Raw genomic sequence first — 24,688 nt, 5'->3', positions numbered from 1 at the left:
CAGACTCACTGCTTTTGTCAAGTTTGCTAAATTTGCTAAAGGGGTGGAGAATGAAGGGTGTTACAGGCACAGTTCCCTTACCTCCCGGTCCTCTGCAACAGAATCTGATTAGGACTTTCATTACCAGTCAGCAATTTTTCAAAAAGGGCATCATTTGCCATTATCATATGAAAGCCTAATATTATAGATCCTTATCACAGGTTGCAAGGAAGGTTTTCTGAGGTACTTCTCCCTATGATTCCTAACACTTGACAGAAGAATTTAATACAACGCTCACAGCGTGATGAGCTCAAGTAATTTTGCAATGAGTGGCTGTCCATGCTATTATCTGTACTTTATTCTGAGTATTTTCTCTCACTAGCATCTATCTGATATTAGACTACATTAAATACTGGCGTGACACAGCGCACCTGGGCCTCCTGGCTTCTGCCCAGGACTCTTTTGTCAGTGAAACTGAGCTGTCAGAATATTATCTGATTTTGAAGGGTTATTACAGTGGCTTTTTGCATGTTTGCCTCTGTGAAGGGACAAACACTAGGTATAAATCCCCCAGCTCTACCAGAAATTTTACATTTATGGGACAACGGTAATGGCATTTTTCAAGTTTTATGGCTGTTTTATCAAATTTTATTATCTAGAAGAGAGTGCTCCTCACTGAAAAACTGACCAAACGTCAAGCCTGGATGTAAACACATCTAAATTGAATACATAAGAGAGAAAATCTGGCCTACATCCTTGTGTAGATCTTTCTACCACTTATTTATACTTGTTCAAAGGGGAATCTGGCACTGAGTGATGCTTTTTAGAAATGTTTTAAATAATGTAAGCATGCCAAGTTAAAGAATATTGTATCACAGTTACAAATTACGCTATGCTTGAAAATTGTCTATATTTATTGTCCCGTGCTCGTAGTGCTTATTTCAGTGTTAATAATTAAATATAATTCTAACTAATCCCTGAATAATAACTATTAAATTGAATGATGATGCATCCAAGTTATTTCTTAAATGAATTTCAGAAACACCAAAGAAATATATTGCAATATTTGTAAAGCCAAAGTTAATCTGAAATGTTTATTTAGATTTCTAATTGCTCATTTCACAAAAGTGATTATGCAGAATTATCATAGTGCATACTGTAATATAAAAGCCAATAATTATTTTCTCTAAGTCACAAAAATAGATAAAATGGAGAAATGACTAAAGCTAATTTTATATTAAAATATTCACTTTGTTTCAATACTTTGATAACTATATTTCAAGTTATGTTTAGTGTAAAAATGAGTCTTGAATTTATTCTGTATGTTTACTGTTTAGTAAATAAATAAATAAATAACAATGCTGTGTGTTATTACACACATATCCCATCATGTATATTGATTCATTAAAGTCATGTAATACAGATACTACTTAATGCACTAAATAAATGTACACACTCTTGATAGTGGTTATGACATAGAGACAAAGGCATTTTTTCAGAAATTATTTTCCCAAATTAGTATGCTGCACTTCTGGAAAAAAAAAAATTCATAGACCAATTCATGAAGCAGCTCAATGGCAGACGCAATCAGTACAATTTATTAAAAAAGAAAACGGAGAGGAAGAAAGAATTTAAAGAACTACCCATTGTTAAAATGTGAATTGAACATATTAGGAAGACATGGAGGATTTTGTGTATTTTTTTTCTTTTTAGTGGGTAAAATGTATGGACTATGGTGGATAAGTTTGATTATTGTCAATAGATTTATGTGAACCATGTTCAGAATATGGTTTATCAGTATTCAGTTAGTACCAACTTTACTTTGTAAATTTTTTTCATATGGTGACGTTCCTTTGTAGAATCTTTAAAAACTATGCAAAGAAGGTTAAAGAGTGGCTATGTCTGAACTGATAAAGAGTAATTTGTGATGCTCCTTCTCAGTTAATCCTTTTATTAGTTTGCTAGGGCCATAACTATGTACTGCAGACTAGGTAGCTTAAACAACAGAAATTTATTTCTTCACAGTTCTGGAAGCTAGAAGTTCAAGATCAAGGTGTGAGCAGGATTGGTTTCTTTTGAGGCCTCTCTCTGTGGCTGGGAAATGGCCATCTTCTCCCTGTGTCTTCCCCTGATCTTTCCCTAGTGTATGTGTGTGTCCTAATCTCCTCTTGTAATGACACCAATTATAATGGATTAGGACCTACCCTAGTGACTTCATTTTTACTTCATTACCTCTTTAAAAACTCCAAATACCATCACATTTTGAGGTACTGGGGATTAGAACTTCAACATTTGAATTTTGAGGGGTACAATTCAGCCCATAACAGTGGACCAGCCCCTAACACCTGGCACTGTGGCCAAACCTTGCTCTGTGGTCAAGTCCAAGGTCTCGTAAGCACTCAAGGAGAACTCGATGCAAAGGAGAATACTCATGTTACAGTCATACTAAAAAGCGGAAGCTAATTATTTATTTATTTCATATTTGCCTTTTACAAGTTTAACCCAGATAAAGGGTAGGATTAGGATATATGAATATTTATTAGCCAGAGTCTTATGGAGTAAAAGCCAGGCATAAGTGTGTTTCTAGGACCTTCTAATAGATTCTTTCCACTCTCGCTCTCCAACCTTTCAAATGCATTTACATAGTTGATTTAAAAACCAAATCTACATTATTTCTCCAGCCCTACTTTTAATAAATTATAAATTCACCACCCACTTTAAAATGATGTTATTTTGACTTGATTTATCATTAATTACAAGGTCTTAGAACTTAAAGCAGTTAAGTAAATAGAGTGCTAGATGTCTATAGCAAGTTAATGTTGGCAGAATTATCTGAATGAATATATTTTTATATGTTACTTTACATGCATTATGCTGTTATTTGGAAAGTCTTGTATAAAGAATGAGTGTTTATATGATTACATAAAGTCTACACACACACACACACACACACACACACACACACACACACAAAATCAAGTCTACAATCCCATTTGTTAAATCCAATTTGTACTATTCATGGTACAAATTGGGTGAAAGAACTATTTATCACTATGTGAAATACAGAATTGTTTATACTGTAATAATCCTTGGTCTCGTAAGCAGAGATATTTTATAATATCCCTACTTGGTGATGTTTTATAATACCTAAGAAAGAATTTATTTGGTAATCTGTTTATATAGGAAATCAAACCTGTCATCATTACCCTCTAATTGTCAATTAGATACAATGAAAAATATATATAGGAAGTTAGAATTCTTTAAATTACCATCAGGTTCCCTTCCCTTTTTAACTTCTGTTATAAATAACACCTATCTAGAACATCTAGTCATAGATTTTTGTCTCATGAGTCATATATTACCAAGACTTTGTATGAGCTTATGATAGTGGTAGTCATCAGCTTTGGTATCTTAGAGGCCCAGACATTTTATGATTTGATGATAGTGGCAGCCATCGGCTTCCTGATAATCCGTGTTTGCAATCTAATTTACGTTTAAAGCAAGCAGACAGTGCAGAAATGAGCCTGCAGTCACTCAGTCTCTCTGCTTCCTGGTATGTTCTGAATTAGACTTTTCTCCCTTTATTGCTAATCCCAGGCTCAGTCTGAACTTAAAATCATTCTGCCTTGGGCCTCTTGGCTTTAGCCTACTTGGCACAGTCTGTTTTTTAGCTCTCTGTTTTTGGTTATCTTTAACAATAAGTAGGATATGAGGGAGGGCAGATCATAGTACTTTTATGTATTATTCTTGAAAAATCTATTAAAGTAGTAGACAAAGGAGGAAAAACACACACTACTGACAATTTCAATCTCTGTTGCAAGACAAAAACTTGATTTTGTAAAATCAGAGGGAAAACAAGTGCTATTGCTATAATTGGCTACCATTTTGGCTAAAATGTTGAAGCTATTTATGTAATACTGGAACGTGGTAAACCATGAAAACCACTAACGAAAAAACACAAGGAAAAATTTGATCACTTTTTATAATCATTCCTAGGTAAAACAGCTGGTAGGTACTAAGACGGCAACTCAGACTTTCTGTTTTCAAAACTAATACAATGAATTCTGACACCTTAGCTTTAGCATATAATGTCAAAAGAAAATAAGTTTCAAAAAAATTTATACCTATTTAGGGAATAAAAAAGTTTCATTCATTCTTAAAAACATGTAAGTATGAGAAATACTAGGTTAAAACTGATGCTTCTTCAGGCCATTAATTTGCTATTATAATAAGAATCTTCAAAACACAATTTTAATATTTAACAGTTTCTCATGCTGGTACACATAAATGATAGTCAATGGCCCAATGTCAATAATAATAAAATATCTGGAAACAGCCTAAATATTTCTCTGTAGAGATTGGCTAAAAAATAATGATGTAATCATAGAATAGAACATTAGGCAAACATTTCCAAAAAAAGTAAAGCCATATGTACACATATGGAAGTTTATACAACTACCTGGTTAGGTGAAAAAAGTGCAATCCCATTCATGTTGGTAAAGAAGGAAGGCTATCTCTTTGTGTGTGGCCCTTTTGATCGGGTCACCACATGTGAACAGGCAGACAGGCACTCTGCACCATCCCAGGCGTGACCATTTCCTATAGCCCTTGATGTGAACGGTGCTCCCTGCAGTTATGAGACTTGGCAGCCCTGCTTTATAAATAACTTCAGGAATGACCTATAGAAAACTATTCAAGCCAGTTACCTCTGCATAGTCAATACTGGGGATTTGAAATGGAGGTGGGGAGGTGCAAGAGGCTGTTCTTTTACGTTTAAACGCTTACAGAATTTTTTACCATGTAAATTTCTATTTTTTTTTACTTTAACATCTTCAGACTAATTTTATAATACTAAGTGTGTAATAGATGTTTTATGAATATGTTTTAGTTCATTTATTCTAGACATTACTCTGCAAATTTGAAAACATTAACATTTCTAAAGACATAACTTAAAAACATAGCTATGCTGCTAATTCCAAAATCTCTGGATCTCTAGTTTTGATCTCTCTTGAAATTCAGATTTTATTTACAAGTACCTGTTGTTCCTTTCTATTTTGATACTCCAAAGGCTCCTCCTATTCACTTTAAAAAAACTGAACTCATATTCTTCTTTCACAAATATCTCTTTCTTTTTGATGCATTCTATACCTTCAGTGATGTTCTTCTCTTTCACCTAGCCAACTATGACAAAAATCCTAAAAATCATCTTAGTTATCTGAGATTTTCTTAGTATCTAAGATGTATCTAAGAAAAACATCTTAGTATCTAAGATATAGCTAAGAAAAAACAAATTATATAAATTATATTATATATAATATAACATATTAATATGTAACTACAACTAGAAATAATTTTATGTGTGTGTATTTGTGTGTGTGTATGTATGTATGTAGATGAAATTTTAGTAAGATGACTCTTAGATACATCCTACTAAGATGACTCTTAGTCATCTTGGATTCTTTCCTCTCCCCAATCCTGTACTGTATTTTGTTGATCCTGAAGTAATATTGATTTTCTCCCTTAATCTCAAACACATCTTTTCGTCTCCATCTGAGCAGCCACCAATCACCTATCATTAATTATGTGAGTTATTATAATAATCTCTTGACCTCCTGAATTGAAGCTTTTCTTTTTAATACATTCCCTATACTAGAGCCAGAATAACCAAAACTTAGTCTCTATTCATATTCTTCTACTAACTTACAAAATATTATTAGAATACATATGTCTTTTCTCCCCAGAGTATACATAGGAATGATTTTTAAAGATAGCACTAATTAAAAAATTTTTTTCTAGATACCAAATTTTATGCCTACTTTCATCCTTAAGTGTATCTATGATACATGAAATTGAATTACAGACTGGGTGTGGTGGCTCATGGCTCTAATCCCAGCACTTTAGGAGATGCAAGTGGGTGGATGGCCTAAGCACAGGAGTTCGAGACCAGCCTGGGCAACGTGGTGAAACCTTGTCTCTACAGAAAATGCAAAAATTAATCAGATGCGGTGGTGTGTGCCTGTAGTCCCAGTTACTCAGGAGGGTGAGGTGGGAGGATCTCTTGACCCTGAGAGACAGGCTGCAGTGGTTGATATCACACCCCTGCATTCCAGCCTAGGCAACAAAGCGAGACTCTGTCTAAAAAAAAAAAAAAAAAAAAAAAAAAGGTAAGAAACTAAATTATATAAGTTACATTTAATATGCATTACTTAATATGTAACTACAACTAGAAATAGTTTTAGGTATGTAGATGTGGATGTATGTATGTATGTAGATGAAATTAACCTATATTTACACCAATGTGATATGGTTTAAAACCTCTGGGTACATAAACAGAATGGTGAGCTTCCATCAGTGAGTCTCATTGATTATAAACATTCAATTGAATGTAGTAATATAAAGACAACTGAATCATTGGTTAGTCCTGGTTCTGATCCTGTCTAGCTTTGGGATAGCACAGTAGCTTAAGGTCTACATGTTTGAGCTTCCTTGCCTACAAAATGAGAAGAGATTTAGGCTATATTAGAGATAGCAAATAGGTCTCAACTCAAGTGCCAACCTCAATCAATTTGAATTGGCTGTCTGGAGGAGCAAAGGCATGCATCTGGCACTAGCAGTGTTATACTGAAATCAGTTAGGAAGCTCTACAATACTTGGGAGAGAGAAAGTTACAGTACATACACCCAGTGTTAGCTATCCCAGGAGCAGAAACGTCACTAAGTCCGAACTCTGTTATCCAATAGTTCTGCACTAGATAACAAGAGTACATTAAAATTGTTGGTCTTGGCCGGGTACAGTGGCTCATGCCTGTAATTCCAGAACCTTAGGAGGCCAAGGTGGGCAGATCACTTGAGTCCAAGAGTTTGAGACCAGTCAGGGCAACATGGCAAAACCCCATCTCTAGAAAAAATAGAAAAATTAGCCTGGTGTGGTGATGCATGCCTGGAGTCCTGGCTACTCAGGAGGCTGAGGTGGGAGGATTGCCTGCACCAAGGAAGTCGAGGCTGCAGTGAGCTGGCGCTGCACAACTGCACTGTAGTCTGAATGACACAGTAAGAACCTGCTCAAAATAAATAAGTAAATAAAAAGTGGGTGTTTTTCCTTGGTTACCTTCAAATATTCTAGTTCATTTAAGATACAGTATCTCACAGGTGAATGTGACTCTAATGATAATACAAATGTTTGATGACTTTATAAGTAGTAGACTTTTACAGCAGTATTTTTAACGTTTCTTTTTAGATCTTCCACCTCCTCCTGTGCCGCCACCTGCTATAAAGTCACCCACTGTCCCATCCAAGACACAGCTGGAAGTACGACCGGTAGTAGTGCCAAAACTCCCTTCTATAGATGCAAGAACAGACAGATCATCAGATAGAAAAGGAAGCAATTACAAGGGGAGAGAAGTATTGGATGGAAGACAAGTTGTTGACATGCGAACAAATCCAGGTGACCCCAGAGAAGCACAGGAACAACAAAATGACGGGAAAGGACGTGGAAACAAGGCAGCAAAACGAGACCTTCCACCAGCAAAGACTCATCTCATCCAAGGTACTCATTCAGTCAAGCAGGAAATAAATATAGATTGAGTGTGTTTGCAAGGCATACAGTTAGGCTCTATATGGCCACATTAAAAGGGGTAATATTAAGAAATTTGCTCTCTGATTGAGGAGATAGGTATGTACTCGAATAATTTTAATACAGTTCACTCTAGTGCCTGACTTTATACAAGTCCTTCCTGGAGAGGTGCCAACTGAGTTAGATTTTAAAGGAAAGCAGGATTTCAACAGGTTAAAGAAGGAGAAGGGATATCGGGGAAATGGAACACGTTGAGAAAATAACCTGATTGTGTGAAAATGAGTGTTTGATGAACAACGGTTTCCAGTTTGGCTGGAGAATTGAATGTTTGGGGCCAGGGACCATCTATACATAAAAATACAAAAATTAGCTGGGCGTGGTGGCACATGCTGTAGTCCTAGCTACTCGGGAGGCTGTGGGAGGACAGCTCGCACCCTGTAGGTTGAGACTGTAGTCGGCTGAGATCGCACGACGAGCCTCTAGCCTGCGTGAAAAATAAAACTAGATAGATGGTTAGGCAAAGTTACGAAGGCCAGGGATACTACTCTGAAGGCTTTGAGATTTATGACAAGGGCAGCTGTGAGCCAACAAGGAATTTGGAGTGAGAAATGACATAATGAGATATGTGTTTTAGAAAAACAACTGGCACCGCTATATAATGGAGGAAGAGACTGGAATCAGTAGATTAAGATATCTGAAACGTTACAGTAACACTCTAAGTATAAAACACGAAAGCACTGAGTTAAAATAGTCCAAAAGAACAGGCGGGATCAGCCTATGCAGGCACTTCAGAGAGAGGCCCAATAGAACTTGGTGGCTAATTGAATGTTGAAAGGTAAGTTGAAATAATAGAGTAAACAAAAAAGCTTATTCACAGGTTGACCAGGTGGCTCTGAATGACCAGTGGAACATGATTGTATTAACCATTGTAAAAATAAAATAAAATGTAGAACAGGGAAAATGTTAAATTTCATGGGGAATATTATTGCAGTTTTGAATGGATTAAAATCCTGACAAGAACAAGTTAGTAAAATTTATAATAAGAATTTAGAGCCGGGCGCGGTGGCTCAAGCCTGTAATCTCAGCACTTTGGGAGGCCGAGGTGGGTGGATCACGAGGTCAAGAGATCAAGACCATCCTGGTCAACATGGTGAAACCCTGTCTCTACTAAAAATAAAAAAAAAATTAGCTGGGCATGGTGGCGCGTGCCTGTAATCCCAGTTACTCAGGAGGCTGAGGCAGGAGAATTTCCTGAACCCAGGAGGCGGAGGTTGCAGTGAGCTGAGATCGCGCCATTGCACTCTAGTCTGGGTAACAAGAGCGAAACTCCGTTAAAAAAAAAAAAGAAAAAAAAAGAATTTAGAGAACTAGGTTTAAAGATCAGGAGAAAAGTTGTGAGGACAGAGTGGATTTAGAACCCACAACATAGACACAATAATTTTGTGAATAACAAAGGCTGAATATCAGCAGAGATAATGCTGGTAACTATTTACCGATCAGCTGTCCAGGAAGAAAACACAACCAAACCCTAATTTATAGCCATTTGCTTACCTCTGTTGTATGAATGCTCTCAAAGTTGCCAATTTTAAGTCACTGAAAGTGGAGGTGGGAAGAGATGAATATAATCAGCTATTGTGAAATATTGAGCCTGCTCCAAAACAGCAATAGTCAAGGATGAAATATACTTAGAAAATAGGTAGAAATCAACATCCTTTCAAGGAAGCAGATTGTCCGACCAGAGATTTAATAATCAATACCCAAGCTGTTGAAAATAGTATCCTATGAAGAATGGAGTGGGAAATTTTCAGACAGGAAGGCATATAAAATGCCCCAGTGGTGAAAGTTGACTGTAAACCCAAGTGAAGGAAAAAGAGATCTTGCAATACGTTGTTTGTAGATCAGAATAAAAGCCAGACTCTAAGGGGTTAGAAAGTGAATGGAAATTTTGAAAGGGAGGTGATGAGCACAAGTAAGCTGTTTCTGGAAGTTCGGGATGAGGAGGAAAGATTGGGCTAGAGTCTGACAGGCCAAATCACTGGAAATGTTTTAGGATTGTAGATTTGAACATTATTGTAGACTAGAGAGAAGAAACCATTTAGGAGACAGAAACACAGAAAAAGAATATTATTAGTTGAGGAATCAGGAAAGAGTGATAGGGGAATGAAACTTAAAAACCTGCAGGACACTGAACTACTGCATTTTAATAGATATATTGTGGTAAGGTCTGATATCAGTGTATTGTTTATTTATTATGGACATCTGGTCATTAGCTAACTTCTTTTCAACATGGAGGGCAATTTCTCTTTGTTCTGTGACTGCAGCCTGAACTCCTAATCCAGGCATAGACTCAGAAGCGAGGTGATAAATAAAGCTGTGCATTTCAGACTGGTGCCTCTATTGTGGGACCACAAAGTCCTTGGTAATATCAGCACGATCCAAAGCTTGAAAAACTTACTAACTTATTTTTCTAAGTTAACCCAAAGTTGATCTGGCTCTGAACTTTTGACTCAGTGTAACTGGACTCCAAATAGTGATTCATAAATAGAATTTGAGGATGTAAATTATGAAGTTTATTTCTGGCCAGAGAGTATGGAGCAATTCCTGGCTATAGGTAGGCTTCATTAAAAGTTGGCTGGGTGTGATGGCTCACACCTGTAATCCCAGTACTTTGAGAGGCTGAGGCTGGCAGATCACTAAATCAGGAGTTGGAGACCAGCCTGGCCAACACAGTGAAACCCCATCTCTACTAAAAATAAAAAAAATTAGCTGGGCATGGTGGTGTGCACCTGTAATCCCAGCTACTCAGGAGGCTGAGGCAGGAGAGTTGCTTGAACCTGGGAGGCAGAGGTTGCAGTAGGCTGAGATCATGCCATTGCACTCCAGCTCTGGATGACAGAGCAAGACTGCATCTTGGAATGAATAAATGAATGAAAAGAAAAGTAGGTAGGATTCTTCTTCAGGGGAAAATTTTTACAAACCTGGAAAGATATTGTTGTATGTAGATTTAAAACAAAGAGATCAATTTTATAAAAATCAATCTTCAGAAATTTAGTAAGTTGTCCTTTATGCTATAAAAATATTTTCTAACAAAAGAACTAAGACTAGACCATTAGTCTAGAAACAAGTAACCCATGGAATCATGGAAATCACTGAGGTGCACTAACCAGTTATTCTTTTATATGCTCTGCTTTTCCAAATTCTTATTTGAATCATAACCCTGTATATATATATATATATATATATATATATATATATGCCATTAAATGATCATTTTTATGCATTGCTATAATTTTCACCTTCATAATTCAGTTTACATTGTTTATAGTGAAAGAGGCAACCTGATTTATATGTATAATGAAAGATTATTTTTAATTAAGGAGAGTGGTCTTTTGGACTTGAATGTCTGATCATTTTGCTGACATTTGCCTCCATTAGTTCAATTTATTTCTACATATATCAAACAACAACTGTGTTATTAAGCATTGTACTAAATACTGAGATTTATATGTAAGCATGAACCTTGACCTCAAGGGGCTTGTAGTCAGAGAGAGAGGGACAGATAATCTGTAAATTCACAGATATTTTTGTATTGAGTATAACATTCATAGTGCCGTGATACTTGAGAGTCCAGAAGATAGAGAATTAATCCAGGAATGTGAGAGATAAAATGTTAGGAGTTAGGAAATATCTTTCTTGGCAGAAATGACATATAAACTGAGTGTTTCAGGATGAGTGGAATTTAGCTTGCAGAAGAAAAGAGGATTTATTTAGGTGGATAATTCAGCATAAAAAGCTTGAAGGTCTATTGAGAAAACTGTAAGAAATTCAGTACCACCACGCAATAAAAGTGGTCAAAGATGAAGCTCTTGAGGCTTAAGTCATAAAGAGCCTAGAAATTTTATAAGGGAAAAGTAGCTGAGTAGAGACAGTTTAGAGGGGAATAGCTCAAGGATGTTTGAAGATGTGTGCAACCCCCAGAAAAGAAATGTAGAAAACATAAACCATGCTATAGGAGCAAGGGTGGACAACTGGGAAAATTCAAGAAAGTTTTTAGAGTCAAAATTGACCTTCCTTGTTATATGTTGGATTGTGTGGAAAGGATACACTTAAGGGTTATGGAAAGGTTGTTGAAAGGGAAGAATCTGTAATCATTTCAATTTTCTGTCTTGTATATCTTAATGATTAGTGATGTCATTCACTGTCTTAGAGAAGATAGCAAAGGAAGACATCTAAGAGAGTGAGCATTGTGAGATGAGTGTTCAGCAGGTTGGATTTGAAGAATGTGCAAGACCAGGTGTTCAGTTGGGCTGCCTATAGGAGCTGAAGGTTTGGGGCATAGTTTAGGAATTAAAAATATAAATTAATGATTCAGCATGATGAAAATAATGAAAAATAATGTATTAATGACCTTTTATAGGTCAAGGTGAAAGTATATCAGCACACAAAGCAGACAAAAATACCTGCCTTTATGACAGTTATATTTTAGAAAATGAATCTGTGAAACTGAGTAAAATAACCTGAGGGTAGTAGAATAAAAAAATGTTTATAGCATTAAGCCATTTTTGAATTTCTATAATTGAGACTGGGTAATTTATTTAAAAAGAGGGAGAGAGATTTAATTGGCTAAGTGTTCTGCAGCCTTTATAGGAAACATGGTGTTGACCTCTGCTCAGCTTCTGCGGAGACCTCAGGAAGCTTACAATCATTGTGGAAGGTGAACGGGGAGTAGACACGTGACATGGTGAAAGCAGGAGTGAGAGAAAGAGTGGGGCTGAGGTGCCACATACTTTTAAACCATAAGATATTGTGTGAACTCAGAGCAAGAGCTCACATATGCTCAAGGGGATGGCCCAAGTGATCCGTGAGAGATCTGCTCCCGTGATCCAAACACCTTCCACCTGGCTCCACCTCCAACATTGGGGATTACAGTTCAATATGAGATATCCAGACTATATCATACACACACACACACACACACACACACACACACACACACACATCTATGTATATACGTATAATAGAACTTTCGTATGTATCATACATATACATATGAGTGATATACATTAGACTGAAAATAGAAACCTGTAGAGCCTCAACATATCGGAGGTAGTTCATAGAAAGAGCTCACAGAAGATTGGCCAGGGAGGAAGGACAACTAGCAGCAGAGAGAATAATAATGTTTGCATTGATTAAGAGCAGTAAGAAGTCCAGGCACATAAGGCTGGAAACACGGTTAGCATTATGAATTTTCTCAGTTTCATAGTAGTGATGTGGGTATAAATAGATTGCAGTGAGATGCAGCGTGAATGGGAATTGTGACTATCAATATTGAATCCAGATTGCTTTTCAAGAAGCTTGGCTGAGTGGTGAGGAGAGAAAGAAGGTGTTGATTTCTTGAAGAGCACAGTCTTGAGGGTAAAATTTTTAGCAAGAGAGAGATTTTATCATACTGCAGTTTGAAAAAACTAAAGTCAGTAGAGACAAAGCAGTTGATGAAACAGAGACAGAAGATGAGGGTCACGCAATATCAAGTGCTGTGAAGAGAAGCTACAGAAGCAGTCATCCTCATGGACTGTGAAACTCCTATGAATCAGAACTGTTGGTTAGGGGTGAAAGTTGTGATAAGTAGAATGGAAAGAACAAGATGCTATCAAGGACTATACCAGTTTCAAAAGACGATGACCTGGCCTCAGAGGCGGAGATGTTTTTGTGCAAGGATAGAGGAGCAGTGATTTAGAACTGGTGATAGTGAGCTAGAGGTAAGCCTTCCTCCTTACCCTTCCACTACAGAGAACATCAGGGTAACTTCAGGGGAAGTCAGGCTTCATTCAGGCAATGTGAATAGTAGAAGCAGCATTTGGAGGGGGTAGGGAAAAGTATGTCAAAGAGTTAGGTATTTATGTATTTGTCGTCCAAAAGGCAGAGTCGTAAGACTTCAGAGAGAAGTAACCAGCTGGATGATGCATCAGTAGAAGTCGCACCACATTTCAAGTAGTAAGGTCGTAGAAATATCAGGAGAAAGAAATTAATTGCGATGGCTTGCTTATTGAAGTTAGCAACAATGGCAGGCTTCTAAGATTCAGAGTTCAGCAATGTAAATAGGACATTGACATGGAGGTTGATATTTTGATGTCTCTGGCGTGAACCTAGGCTTGGCTCTGTTTGGTATTTCTAGGAGACTGGGCTTGATTTTTATCAATTCCTTATAATAACATTTTATAAATTACATAGATATCTGTTTCCACATAAACACTAGGAAACTCTCTAGGTATAGATATTATCACTTTTTTTTTTTGAAAAGTAGAAACTAAAGCCTAAAATAATCTGAGATCATATAGTGAATTATAGAAAGCCAAGTCTGACTCCAGGTTTGGTTTACCTCTTTTAATGATACTGATCTCAAGTGAGTTTGAGATGGACAAGAGCTTATGGGTAGAGAATCAATCCAAATCCCTGACTACTAACAGGAAAAGAACAAGACTTACTATTTTCATTTTCTAGACACTATGCTGCATTATTCATTATGCTTATAGAGTGTCCTCATTTATACCTCAAATTACTGATGCTTCCTTATTCAGAATTACAGATAGACAGGAGTGATACAATATACAGTAAAAGAGTATGATGGTGTTCACCTGCATTTATTATATTTCATTACACAGAGGATATTCTACCTTATTGTAGACCTACTTTTCCAACATCAAATAATCCCAGAGATCCCAGTTCTTCAAGCTCAATGTCATCAAGAGGATCAGGAAGCCGACAAAGAGAACAAGCAAATGTAGGTCGAAGAAATATTGCAGAAATGCAGGTACTTGGAGGATATGAAAGAGGAGAAGATAATAATGAAGAATTAGAGGTATCTGTAATTTTTTTCCCAAGTTTACTAATGTTAGACTGTAGGTGTTTTATTAGCCTCAAAGTTAGAAACCTTCAGCAGTGTATAGGAATGTTACTATTTTATCACAAACTTTTCAGTACTCTAATGTCTATGAAGCAGAAACTGAAGTTCTGAGAATTTGACAATTTTCTTGAAATGTGTTCCAAAGTTTTAAATGTTAATTGCATTTTATTTGTTTATCTAGGGTTTATGTTCATTTGCAGATTTTCAGATAAGATATATATATGGCAAATACATTGTTAAGAAATAAGAGCTATTGATCTAGAGATATTATAATTCATAGCATTGTAGCAGGCTATAGAAACTCAATAAGATGGCAGAGTTATATGATGTGAGTGAGTATGTTGCTGTAGTCATCAGTAGGGTAATGTGACTGGTTTGGCTGTCCTTCACCTTTACACTTCTAAAAGTGTATGCCTAGTCTGTAACACTGACCTTCCCAGTTGGAGTAAATTTCTTAAGTCTTAAATTTCTTGTTAGGCTTGACAGATAGCTATGCAAAATCGAGTTGGCAGTAAGCCATATCATATTTATAAATTCTCCCCTATTCAAAGATTGGATTTTTTCAATTTAATAAAAGATGAGTTGAGGACAATTTTTAATACATATATTTAATCATATTAATATATTTAATCTTTAAAAATATATTTAGTAATTATGTGTCAAGTGTTAACTTTTTATAATAGAAGCTGAAAATTTGTAAGCCATTATGTCTAATTAAAAGTTCTATAAAGCTCAATGTATTTTGATTTTGAGGTTTGGAACGAGAAAGACTTTCACCCTGCAAACAGTTAGAGAAGTTCTTTTTCATGTTTTAGTTTTATTTTAAAATAGAAAAAGCCTTTTGGGAGAACAAAATGTCACTACTGTTAACTCCAGTATTTAAAACCAACAAAAGCAGAGCTGTAGTGTTGAGCGGTACTGAGGGAAGTACAGCTCAGGGCTGAGGGAGGTAGAGAACTCAACACACTCTTCCTCTCTTCTCAGAGCCCTGTGTCCCACCACACAACACTGAGGCACTATGCAGAACCCAGTTTGGTATTTATTGAATTTTCTGTGAAGACCAACTAAAGTTGATGAGTGAATTAGTTGACATGAGCACTTTCCAACATTGGCCAGTGAATAAATGAGAAAACATATTAAATTATAATAGTAATAAATACATATAAACAAATATAAGACAATCCTCTTAAGATTTATTTTCAAATGTGACAATAGCATGTCTCTTACAGGAAACTGAAAGCTGAAGACAACCAAGAGGCTTATGAGATCGAATGTGACAATTATCACTCAAGATGCCTCCTGTCTGATGACACATGACGCCAGATAAAATGTTCAGTGCAATCAGAGTGTACAAATTGTCGGTTTTATTCCTCTTATTGGGGTATCATTTAAAAAACTTTATTGGGTTTTTATTGTTGTTGTTTGATCTCTAACCCTACAAAGAGCTTTCCTATTCCCTTCGCTGTTGGAGCAAACCGTTACACCTTACTTCCAGCAATGGAAGTGCTTTGACTTCCTGCTTCCATCATCAGCCAGCAGGAGAGAACAAAACTCTTCTTTTGCATTTTGCCCCTGAGATATGGCATTGCACTGCTGATATGCCAAGCTAATTTATGGCAAGATATTGATCAAAGATACAAAGTTGATACTCAACCTCATGCCAAGGGCTCTCAAAATGTAATCTTTCCATAGCCAACTGCTAATGAAAATTAAAACATATTTCCTTTTAACATGATTTTAAAATCAGTTTTTCATACTACCCTTTGCTGGAAAAAACTAAAATTATAGCAAATGCAGAACCACAAGTAATTTGAATGGGGTAGAAACATTGTAAATATATACTCTTTGCAAACCCTGGTGATATTTTATTTTGTCTTCATTTCAATCATTGAAGTATATTCTTACTGGAAATGTACTTTTGGATAAGTAGGGCTAAGCCAGTTGGATCTCTGGTTGTCTAGTCATTGTCATAAGTAAACCTAGCAAAACCTTGTTCTATTTTTCAATCAAAAAGCAACTATAAATGCGTATTACGAACAAGTGGATGTTTCTAATGACCAATTGAGTAAGAACATCCTTGTCTTAACTGGCCTAAATTTCTTCCGGTAGTGTCAGTTCAACTTTCAGAAGTGCCACTTAAGGAAGTTTGATTTTTGTTTTTGTAATGCACTGTTTTTAATCTTTCTCTCTCTCTCTCTCTCCTTTTTTTTTTTTTTTTTGGTTTTAAAAGCACAATCACTAAACTTTATTTGTAAACCATTGTAACTATTAACCTTTTTTGTCTTATTGAAAAAAAAATTGTTGAGAAGCGTTTTTAACCTGTTTTGTTAATGCTCTATGTTTGTATTTGGAATATTTGAATGATGACAGATGGTGAAGTGACGTGCATACTTTATTGTGGGCCATGAACCAAATGGTTCTTACTTTTCCTGGACTTAAAGAAAAAAAGAGGTTTAGGTTTGTTGTGGCCAATATTGAAACTTACAGGATTTCCTTAAAATCTGCAATAGAGGCATTACTTGCTTTCAATTGCCAAATGATGCCCTCTGACTAGTAGATTTCTATGACAGTTTTTTGTCATTTTATGAATATCATTGATTTTATAATTGGTGCTATTTGAAGGAAAAAGAAAAGTACATTTACTCGTAGATAGGTATCAGGTCTGACCCCACTGGAAAACAAAGCCAAACAAAACTGAATCACAAAAAACAGGCTGGTGTTCACCAAAAACTAAACATGTTCATTTAGATAATTTGAAAAAGTTCCATAGAAAGGGTGTGCAGTCCTAAGGGAACAATCCATGTGATTAATGTTTTCATTATGTTCATGTAAGAAGCCTCTTATTTTTAGCCATAATTTTGCATACTGAAAATCCAATAATCAGAAAAGTAATTTTGTCACATTATTTATTAAAAATGTTCTCAAATACATCTTTCTTTCTTGTGTTGATTTCTTTTTTCATTGTGTGCTGATCAAATTTATTCCATTTAATCACAAAATCGTTCTGTCTTAACATTTCACCCCTGTATTATCAGATGAGTGAAAATTCTCAATTAGTTTTATGAATAACCAGGCTTTACTGTAAGCAAAAATTTTACCTAACTCCTCTGAAATTAAAAATGTAAGATCAGTCAAGACCTAGAAGTTAATAATTGGATCAGAGACTAAGTCTTTAATATTAAGGGTATATTATTTTTGTTTGTGTATGTGTATCCGAATTTCAGCTAATCTATTTCTAAAATAATTGGGATTCAGATAGATAAATGTGACTTGTAAAGTTTGAGCCACCTATGTTCTGTCACCAAGAAAATTATATAAATCCGAAATGCTTATCAGTAACTATATGCTTTCTTGTTACAAATTCACATCAAAAATTAACAATACCTATCATATAACTTTTTGCACATTATTAAAGTTAATGTATTCAGGTATTTAGCTTTAGATGAACAATATGGGCACCATGTCTTGGAATTCCAAGAGCAATAGAATCTAAAGAAGATTTTTCCCCTTTCATATTGCTCTTCTACCTAAATTTTGTGTTTATGAAAATTTGAAAATATGAGGCAAAACATTGAACAAAGGGGGTGTAATTTGAAATTTAATTCTATAAAAGTGAAGTAATCACCAGCATCTACTTAAAAATGACCAGGTCCACAGGTCAAGAAATCAGTTTCCAAAAGCTACTTCAAGGCAAACTTAGAGGGACATACGTAATGACCTAATTTCTCTCTTTCCCTTGGTGGGTTGACTATAAATAAGTTAGTCTCTCTTTATTTATACTATGTGATAATACATACTGATTCTGTGTATCAGAGGACCTGATTTTGTCACAGCTGTGTTTCCTTGGACATATTACTTAACCTCCAAGTCTCAGGTACTTCACCTGTAAATTCAGTAATACCTACCTCACGGAGCTGTTGTCATGATTTAGTGCGTTAATGCATATGATATGGACTCTGTAAACTCCATAAACAATACAAGATTATTGTTATACTTATGGACTGAAATTCATCACACATGCAATCCCCACTTTTCACACCTAGTTTGTTTCTAAATATTTGCATGTAAGTCAAAGAATAAGTGTGGTACAAGGATGAGGTTGGTTTCATTTCCGGTGAGTAAAATTCACTGTGAAATTCCTAACTGTGGAATAAATTTTTGGTGTTTTTGTTTGTTTTGTTGCTCTTGAATTCGAGGGCCACACAGTGGGTGGTGTTATGGTGTTTGCACACATATTTCATTATTGGTGGGTGCAGACATGTCACTTGAGTTCTCAACAAATAAACTTAGTGTTTTTTCGGGCTGCTATTCTGCCTAGTGGGAAAAAGTATCATCTCAGTTCCAGATGAAGTCGATCATACCTGGCTTTTTTTATTATTTCACATGTAGTCTGGATTTCCTTCTTTCCCTTTGCACAAGGTGATATCTGAATTTCAGAGGCTGTCCCCATGTGTAGAAAGTGTGGGTGGTCAGGAAGCAGGGGGCTTTTGGCATAACTGTTGTCCAAGTGTCCTTAAATGATCTTCATTTGTCATATGCTCTTCTCCCAAACTCAATGTTCCTTATTACCAATTGATCATCCCTGCTATTTCTAAGTCCTTCAATATAGGGTGGGTGTGAGGAGCAAGGAATGAGGGTTCCATATGCTCATCTGTGCCATGCCAGGGCTCTAAGGACTTAGGACTTCCTCAGGGTCTCACAAGATACTACAATGGCCCCTGAACTGCTTGCTGCATTTGGACTGTGTGTTCTTTGAGGGAGGGGGTGAGAGCAACTTCTGCAGTTTTGAAGAAAGTAGTCCTATTATTTGCATTTTGGAGACAATCCTATTTATGTTAAAAATTGTTTGGTAGGCCAGTGCGGTGGCTCACACATGTAATCCCAGGACTTTGGGAGGCACAGGCGGGTAGATCATAAGGTCAGGAGTTCGAGACCAGTCTGGCCAACATAGTAAAACCCCGTCTTTACTAAAAATACAAAAAAAAAAATAGCCAGGTATGGTGGTGTGCGTCTGTAATCCCAGCTATTCTGGAGGTTGAGGCAGGACAATTACGTGAACCTGGGAGGCAGAGGTGGCAGTGAGCCAAGATCGCACCACTGCCCTCCAGCCTGGGCAACAGTGCGAGACTCTATCTCAGAAAAAAAAATTGTTAGGTACTCTAACAACTCAAGGATAAGTTTCACTGTACTACAGATGAAGTTGAAATAAATCTTACAGTCATCAGTGTCTCTCAATCACTTTTACCTAGGTCGAAATTTTCATTGCTTGGTGTTAAAAAACTTAAGTCTCAAAGAAACGAGAGAGAGGATATGTCAAACTTTTATTTACCTCATTAATAAGGTAAATAACCGAAAAACAAAGAGCAGTCAATGGTAGCTGTGGAAGAAACTTAAATAAATGCAGAGTGAATAAACTTTCTTTTTCCTTTTCTTTTCTTTCTTTCTTTTTTCTTTTTTTTTTTTTTTTGGAGATGGATTCTCACGCTGTCGCCTAGGCTGAATGGCAATGACACCATCTCAGCTCACTGCAACCCCAACCTCCAGGGAGCGACTCTCCCTGCCTCAGCCTTGGGAGCAGCTGGGATTATAGGCACCAGGCACCATACCCGGCTAATTTTTAGTAGAGACAGGGTTTCACCATGTTGGCCAGGCTGTTCTCCAACTCCTGACCTCAGGCGATCTTCCCTCCTCAGCCTCCCAAAGTGCTGGGATTACAGGCATGAGCCACCATGGCTGGTCGAGTTAATAAACTTTCTACAGGGCAATACAGACATAATAATCTTTACTGGGCAAGAGAATTATAACAACCATCTTTTTCTATGGGTTAAATAACCCTAACCTTCAGGACCACAGGAAGTCTGAAGTCGGCCACCTTTATCATTTGCAAATTATCTGTCAAAAATATACCTTGGCAATTTATGTTCACTCAGGAGAATCAAATAAAGGTCAAGACTTACTCTTGTTCATGTTTCCCCAGAAGCAGAGCCTGCAACAAAGACTTGGATGCAAACAGTTTATTTGGGAGGTAATCCCAGGAAGTGGGAGTGGGAGAGGAATAAAAGTGTAGATCCTTCAAAATAGGTGAAGATGCCTCTAACAGGGACTCTACCGGCTCTTCCCAGAAGCACGTAGAATGCCTAAGAGAACTTTTCTTTGAAGGACAATAGCCCCAGTCAGTCAGTACCTGTTACCCATTAGCTGCAGATTGCAAGAGGGGCAGGGGATTTCACTTGCCAGTACTAATGAGCAGACCAGGTAGAAATGGAAGCCCCTAAGGCAGAAAGAAGACTTGCACCTGGCCAGGTAGTTGAGATGAGAAGATGCCAAGATGGGGTAAGTCTCAGCTCAAAGGGAGCTTTTGGCCATAGCAAACCTCAAAGGAATCTACCTCTGGCAGGATGATTGGAAAATGTTTTAGCATGGTAACAAAAATCAAGCTATCATTAATTTAGTGCTTTTGAGATATAAGATAAATGTTCCTGCATAATGTACACATATGAAATTAGTCATAGGTGTTTTAATTACTATCACATCAATGGAGTTTTTAGCAGCTATCAATTTCTGGTACTATTGGTGTTACGTTTAATTGACATTTAACATATTTTGAAATTTTTTACAGTATCAGCATTGAAACAAAACAAAAGCAAAAAGCATGGAGAAACACCAGTGAGATGTGAATTGAATTCTTAGAGGAATAACCACAGTTATGCATTTTCTGGCAAAGCAACAAGCTTTAAAGTACCACAGAAAGTAAAATATCTCATAGTAATTCAAGTTGTGCCTTCCAAAACACACATATATGCAAACACACATATACAATATTATTGAAGGCAGGTAAAATTATGAAATTCTTCAAAATAACCTGAAAAAATTTACAAGCAAAGTTGAGCATGATGTAACCAGTTTGTGTTTTGCAAAATTATCATTGAGGCATTATATCAAATGAGAGATTATATCAAATGATTGCTGAGTTAGTAAAACTTTCTTTTGTCTTTTTTTGTTTGTTTGTTTGAGGCAGACTCTGACTCTGTCACCAGACTAGCATGCAATGGTGTGATCACTGCAATCCCCGCCTCCCAGGTTCAAGTGATTCTCCCTGCCTCAGCCTTCTGAGCAGCTGGGATTACAGGAGGCTGCCACCACACCTGGCTAATTGGTAGCATTTTACAGTGACTCATACAATGAAATCTTACATTAAAAAATACTTTGGCCTGGCATAGTGGCACACACCTTTAATCCCAGCACTTTGGGAGGCTGAGGTAGACAAATCACCTGAGGTCAGGAGTTTGAGACCAGCCTGGCCAACATGGTGAAAGCCAGTCTCTACTGAAAATACAAAGAAATCAGTCCAGTGTGGTGGTGCATGTCTGTCATCCCAGCTACTCAGAAGGCTGAAGCAGGAGAATTGCTTGAACCCAGGAGGCAGAGGTTGCAGTGAGCCAAGATGCTGCCACTGCACTCCAGCCTGGGCAACAGAGTAATACTCCCTCTATAAAAAACAAAAAACAAACTTTAGCATGTATACAATCCCATTGCCTTAAATCGGGCTCATCATATTTACATATATTGGGTACTGGTTAGGGGCTGAATGTTTATGTCCTCTCTGAATTCATATGTTAAAATTCTAACCCCCAATGTGGAGTGTTAGGAGGTGGGGCCTTTGGGAGGTAATTGAGTTTTGATGGGGGAGTCTTCACTCCCCCATCAAATAGGATTAGTAGTGCCCTTATGGGGGAAAAAAAAAAAAAAAAAAAAAAAGACCCTAGAGAGCTCTTCTTCCTGCAATGAAATGAGGAAATGTCAGCAGTCTGCAACCTGAAAGAGGGCTGTCATCAGAAGTCAGCTACTACGCTGGCACTTTTGGTCTTAGACTTTCAGCTTCCAAAACTGCAATAAATCAATTTCTCTTGTTTCCAAGCCACCCTGTCTACGGCACTTTGTTACAGAAGCTTGAACTGCCTAAGACAGGCACTTTTTAAAATTCAAATCTTTGACATAATCACTAGCTCACATATTAGTTAATCTTCCCTCTTTTAGAAATTCTTCCTCTGGGAAAAGCTCTGAGCTCTTCAACTTTTGAGTAAAATAGCTTTGAATGCCTCTGGCTCATGTTCCTTTTATAACCTGTTCAGCTTCAGAAATTAATAAAAATAATCTGGGCAAGTAGGGTTTCTTTCCCTGCCCTGTACCTCAGGGGTCTTCTGTACTTTGGCCTACCTTCCTGGAAAGTTTTAATTCCTCATCTGGTGCCTGAGATGGGCCTGGGAAGACAGCACCAACAGGACTGGGTGCTGGAGCCTGAAGGGGGACTAATGTAGGCCCAGGCCCCCTGTATATGGGATTGATATTTGATGGGCTGCAGAATTCAGAATGAATACCTATGGGGTACTCCTGGGACCCTGCAGCTGGCCTTCTGGTTCCAGAAGACTGCAGTCTATTGAGATCTACTATGTACTAGAAACTAAGATAAACTCTGGAAGTGCTCATAATGTAATGGGAGGCAGACTGTTTTAGTTTATTTTCATACTACTATGATGTAATACCTGAGGCTGGGTAATTTATAAAGGAAAGAGGTTAAATTGACTCACAGTTCCGCATGGTTGGGAGGCCTTAGGAAACAGTCATGGCAGAAGTGGAAACAAACACATCCTTCTTCACTTGGTGGTAGGATTGAGAAGAAGGAGAACCCAGCGAAGGGGAAGCCCCTTATAAAACCAAGAGATCTCATGAGAACGCACTCACTGTCAGGAGAATGGCATGAGCAGCCTGAGGGTAACCACTCCCATGATGAATTTATCTCCCACCGAATTCCTCCCATGATGAGTGGGGATTATGGGAACTACAATTCGAAATAAGATTTGTGTGGAGACACAGCCAGACCATATCAAAGACATATATAACACTGTAAACTATGTAACAGCAGTATTTACACAGCAAATTGCTAGCTGATTGCTCACAATGGCAGACATTTCCTTCAGAGGCTAGAGTGAGGTTATGCTACCAGAATGGTACTGACATGCCTGATTTGAGATGACTTAAATTATAAACAGAGGCCCTGCAGAAGCATTTGCCCTTGCCTGGCAGCCAGGTCAGCTCTGAACATAGGGAGGGAGTATATTTTTAAACCAGTCTGGGCTGGGTGAGGTGGCTCATGCCTGTAATCCCAGCACTTTGGAAGGCTGAGGCAGGCTAATCATGAGCTCATGAGATCAAGACCATCCTGGCTAACACAGTGAAACCTCGTGTCTACTAAAAATGCAAACAATTAGCTGGGCATGATGTTGGGCACCTGTAGTCCTAGCTAATCGGGAGGCTGAGGCAGGAGAATCACTTAAACCTGGGAGGTGGAGATTGCAGTGAGTTGAGATTGCACCACTGCACTCCAGCCAGAGCAACAGAGTGAGAATCTGTCTCAAACAACAAACAGCGTAATAAAAACCTGTGTTTTTATATGGAATGCCTATTTATTAATAGACCTTATATTTTCCACAATGAGAGAGTATAGGTAGTATATATTCAATATCTTACCTACCTGTTCTCTGTAGAGGTTATGCACAAGTCATCTCTAAAATGCCTCTTCTCTTGCTGTGTTTATGTGTATGTGTCTGTGATTTTTGAGGGAAAACCATAATAGAGTAAATGAAGTATGTGGTTCTTATACCCTTATACGTGTTTTTGTTTTCAAACCTACAAGACAAAATTAAGCCACATGTCAGAAAGGGCTCAGAAAATGAAAGGCATTTGGAAAAGCTACTGAGTAAAATACCACAGGAAGTAAATTATGAAGAAATGAATTACTAAAGAATTTGGATATTTACTGTTTATTTGCTATAATTTCAACATATAGTCACATTAAATTTTAGCCAAAATTGGTGTGGAATGTCTAGTCTTAATCAATTTGGATAGATGAAGAAACTAATATTTTCAAAGCCTAGAAAATTTGCTGAAATTCACAATCCAGAAATGCAAATGGAGTGTCAATATCAATCCAGTTTCAAGTCTAGCACTCTTTCCAAAAATTAAAACTTAAAAAACAAACAAAAAACATGTCTTCACTGCAGAAAATGATAAGCAGTTGAGGTGATGAATATGTTAATTAGTTTGATTTAATCATTCTATATTATACACATATAGCTTTATACTCCATGAATATATAATTATAGTATCAATTTACAATAAAATTAAAAACAAACCATCTTTCAAGTATGAGAATCAAGTAAACAAGCTTTAAAA

At 37.0% G+C, this 24,688-nt stretch overlaps 1 protein-coding gene across 4 annotated transcripts in view; it reads left to right on the top strand.

Moving 5' to 3' along the window:
- ROBO1 (roundabout guidance receptor 1) overlaps positions 1-17,385 on the top strand; it is a 1,085,200-nt gene extending 1,067,815 nt beyond the window's left edge. For all 4 annotated transcript variants that reach the window (XM_074389506.1, XM_074389507.1, XM_003928309.4 and 1 more), the window contains 3 exons: positions 7,216-7,524; positions 14,214-14,410; positions 15,685-17,385. In XM_074389506.1, the coding sequence (XP_074245607.1) occupies positions 7,216-7,524; positions 14,214-14,410; positions 15,685-15,699 (521 nt within the window). In that variant the 3' untranslated portion in view covers positions 15,700-17,385. The remainder of the gene's footprint in view (positions 1-7,215; positions 7,525-14,213; positions 14,411-15,684) is intronic.
- Positions 17,386-24,688: the final 7,303 nt, after the last annotated feature.

The sequence above is a fragment of the Saimiri boliviensis genome, chromosome 18, assembly GCF_048565385.1.
Source record: "Saimiri boliviensis isolate mSaiBol1 chromosome 18, mSaiBol1.pri, whole genome shotgun sequence".
Taxonomy (NCBI): Eukaryota; Metazoa; Chordata; class Mammalia; order Primates; family Cebidae; genus Saimiri; species Saimiri boliviensis.
Note: the sequence above shows the minus strand (reverse complement) of the source record. Positions and strands in the feature narration are given on the sequence as shown.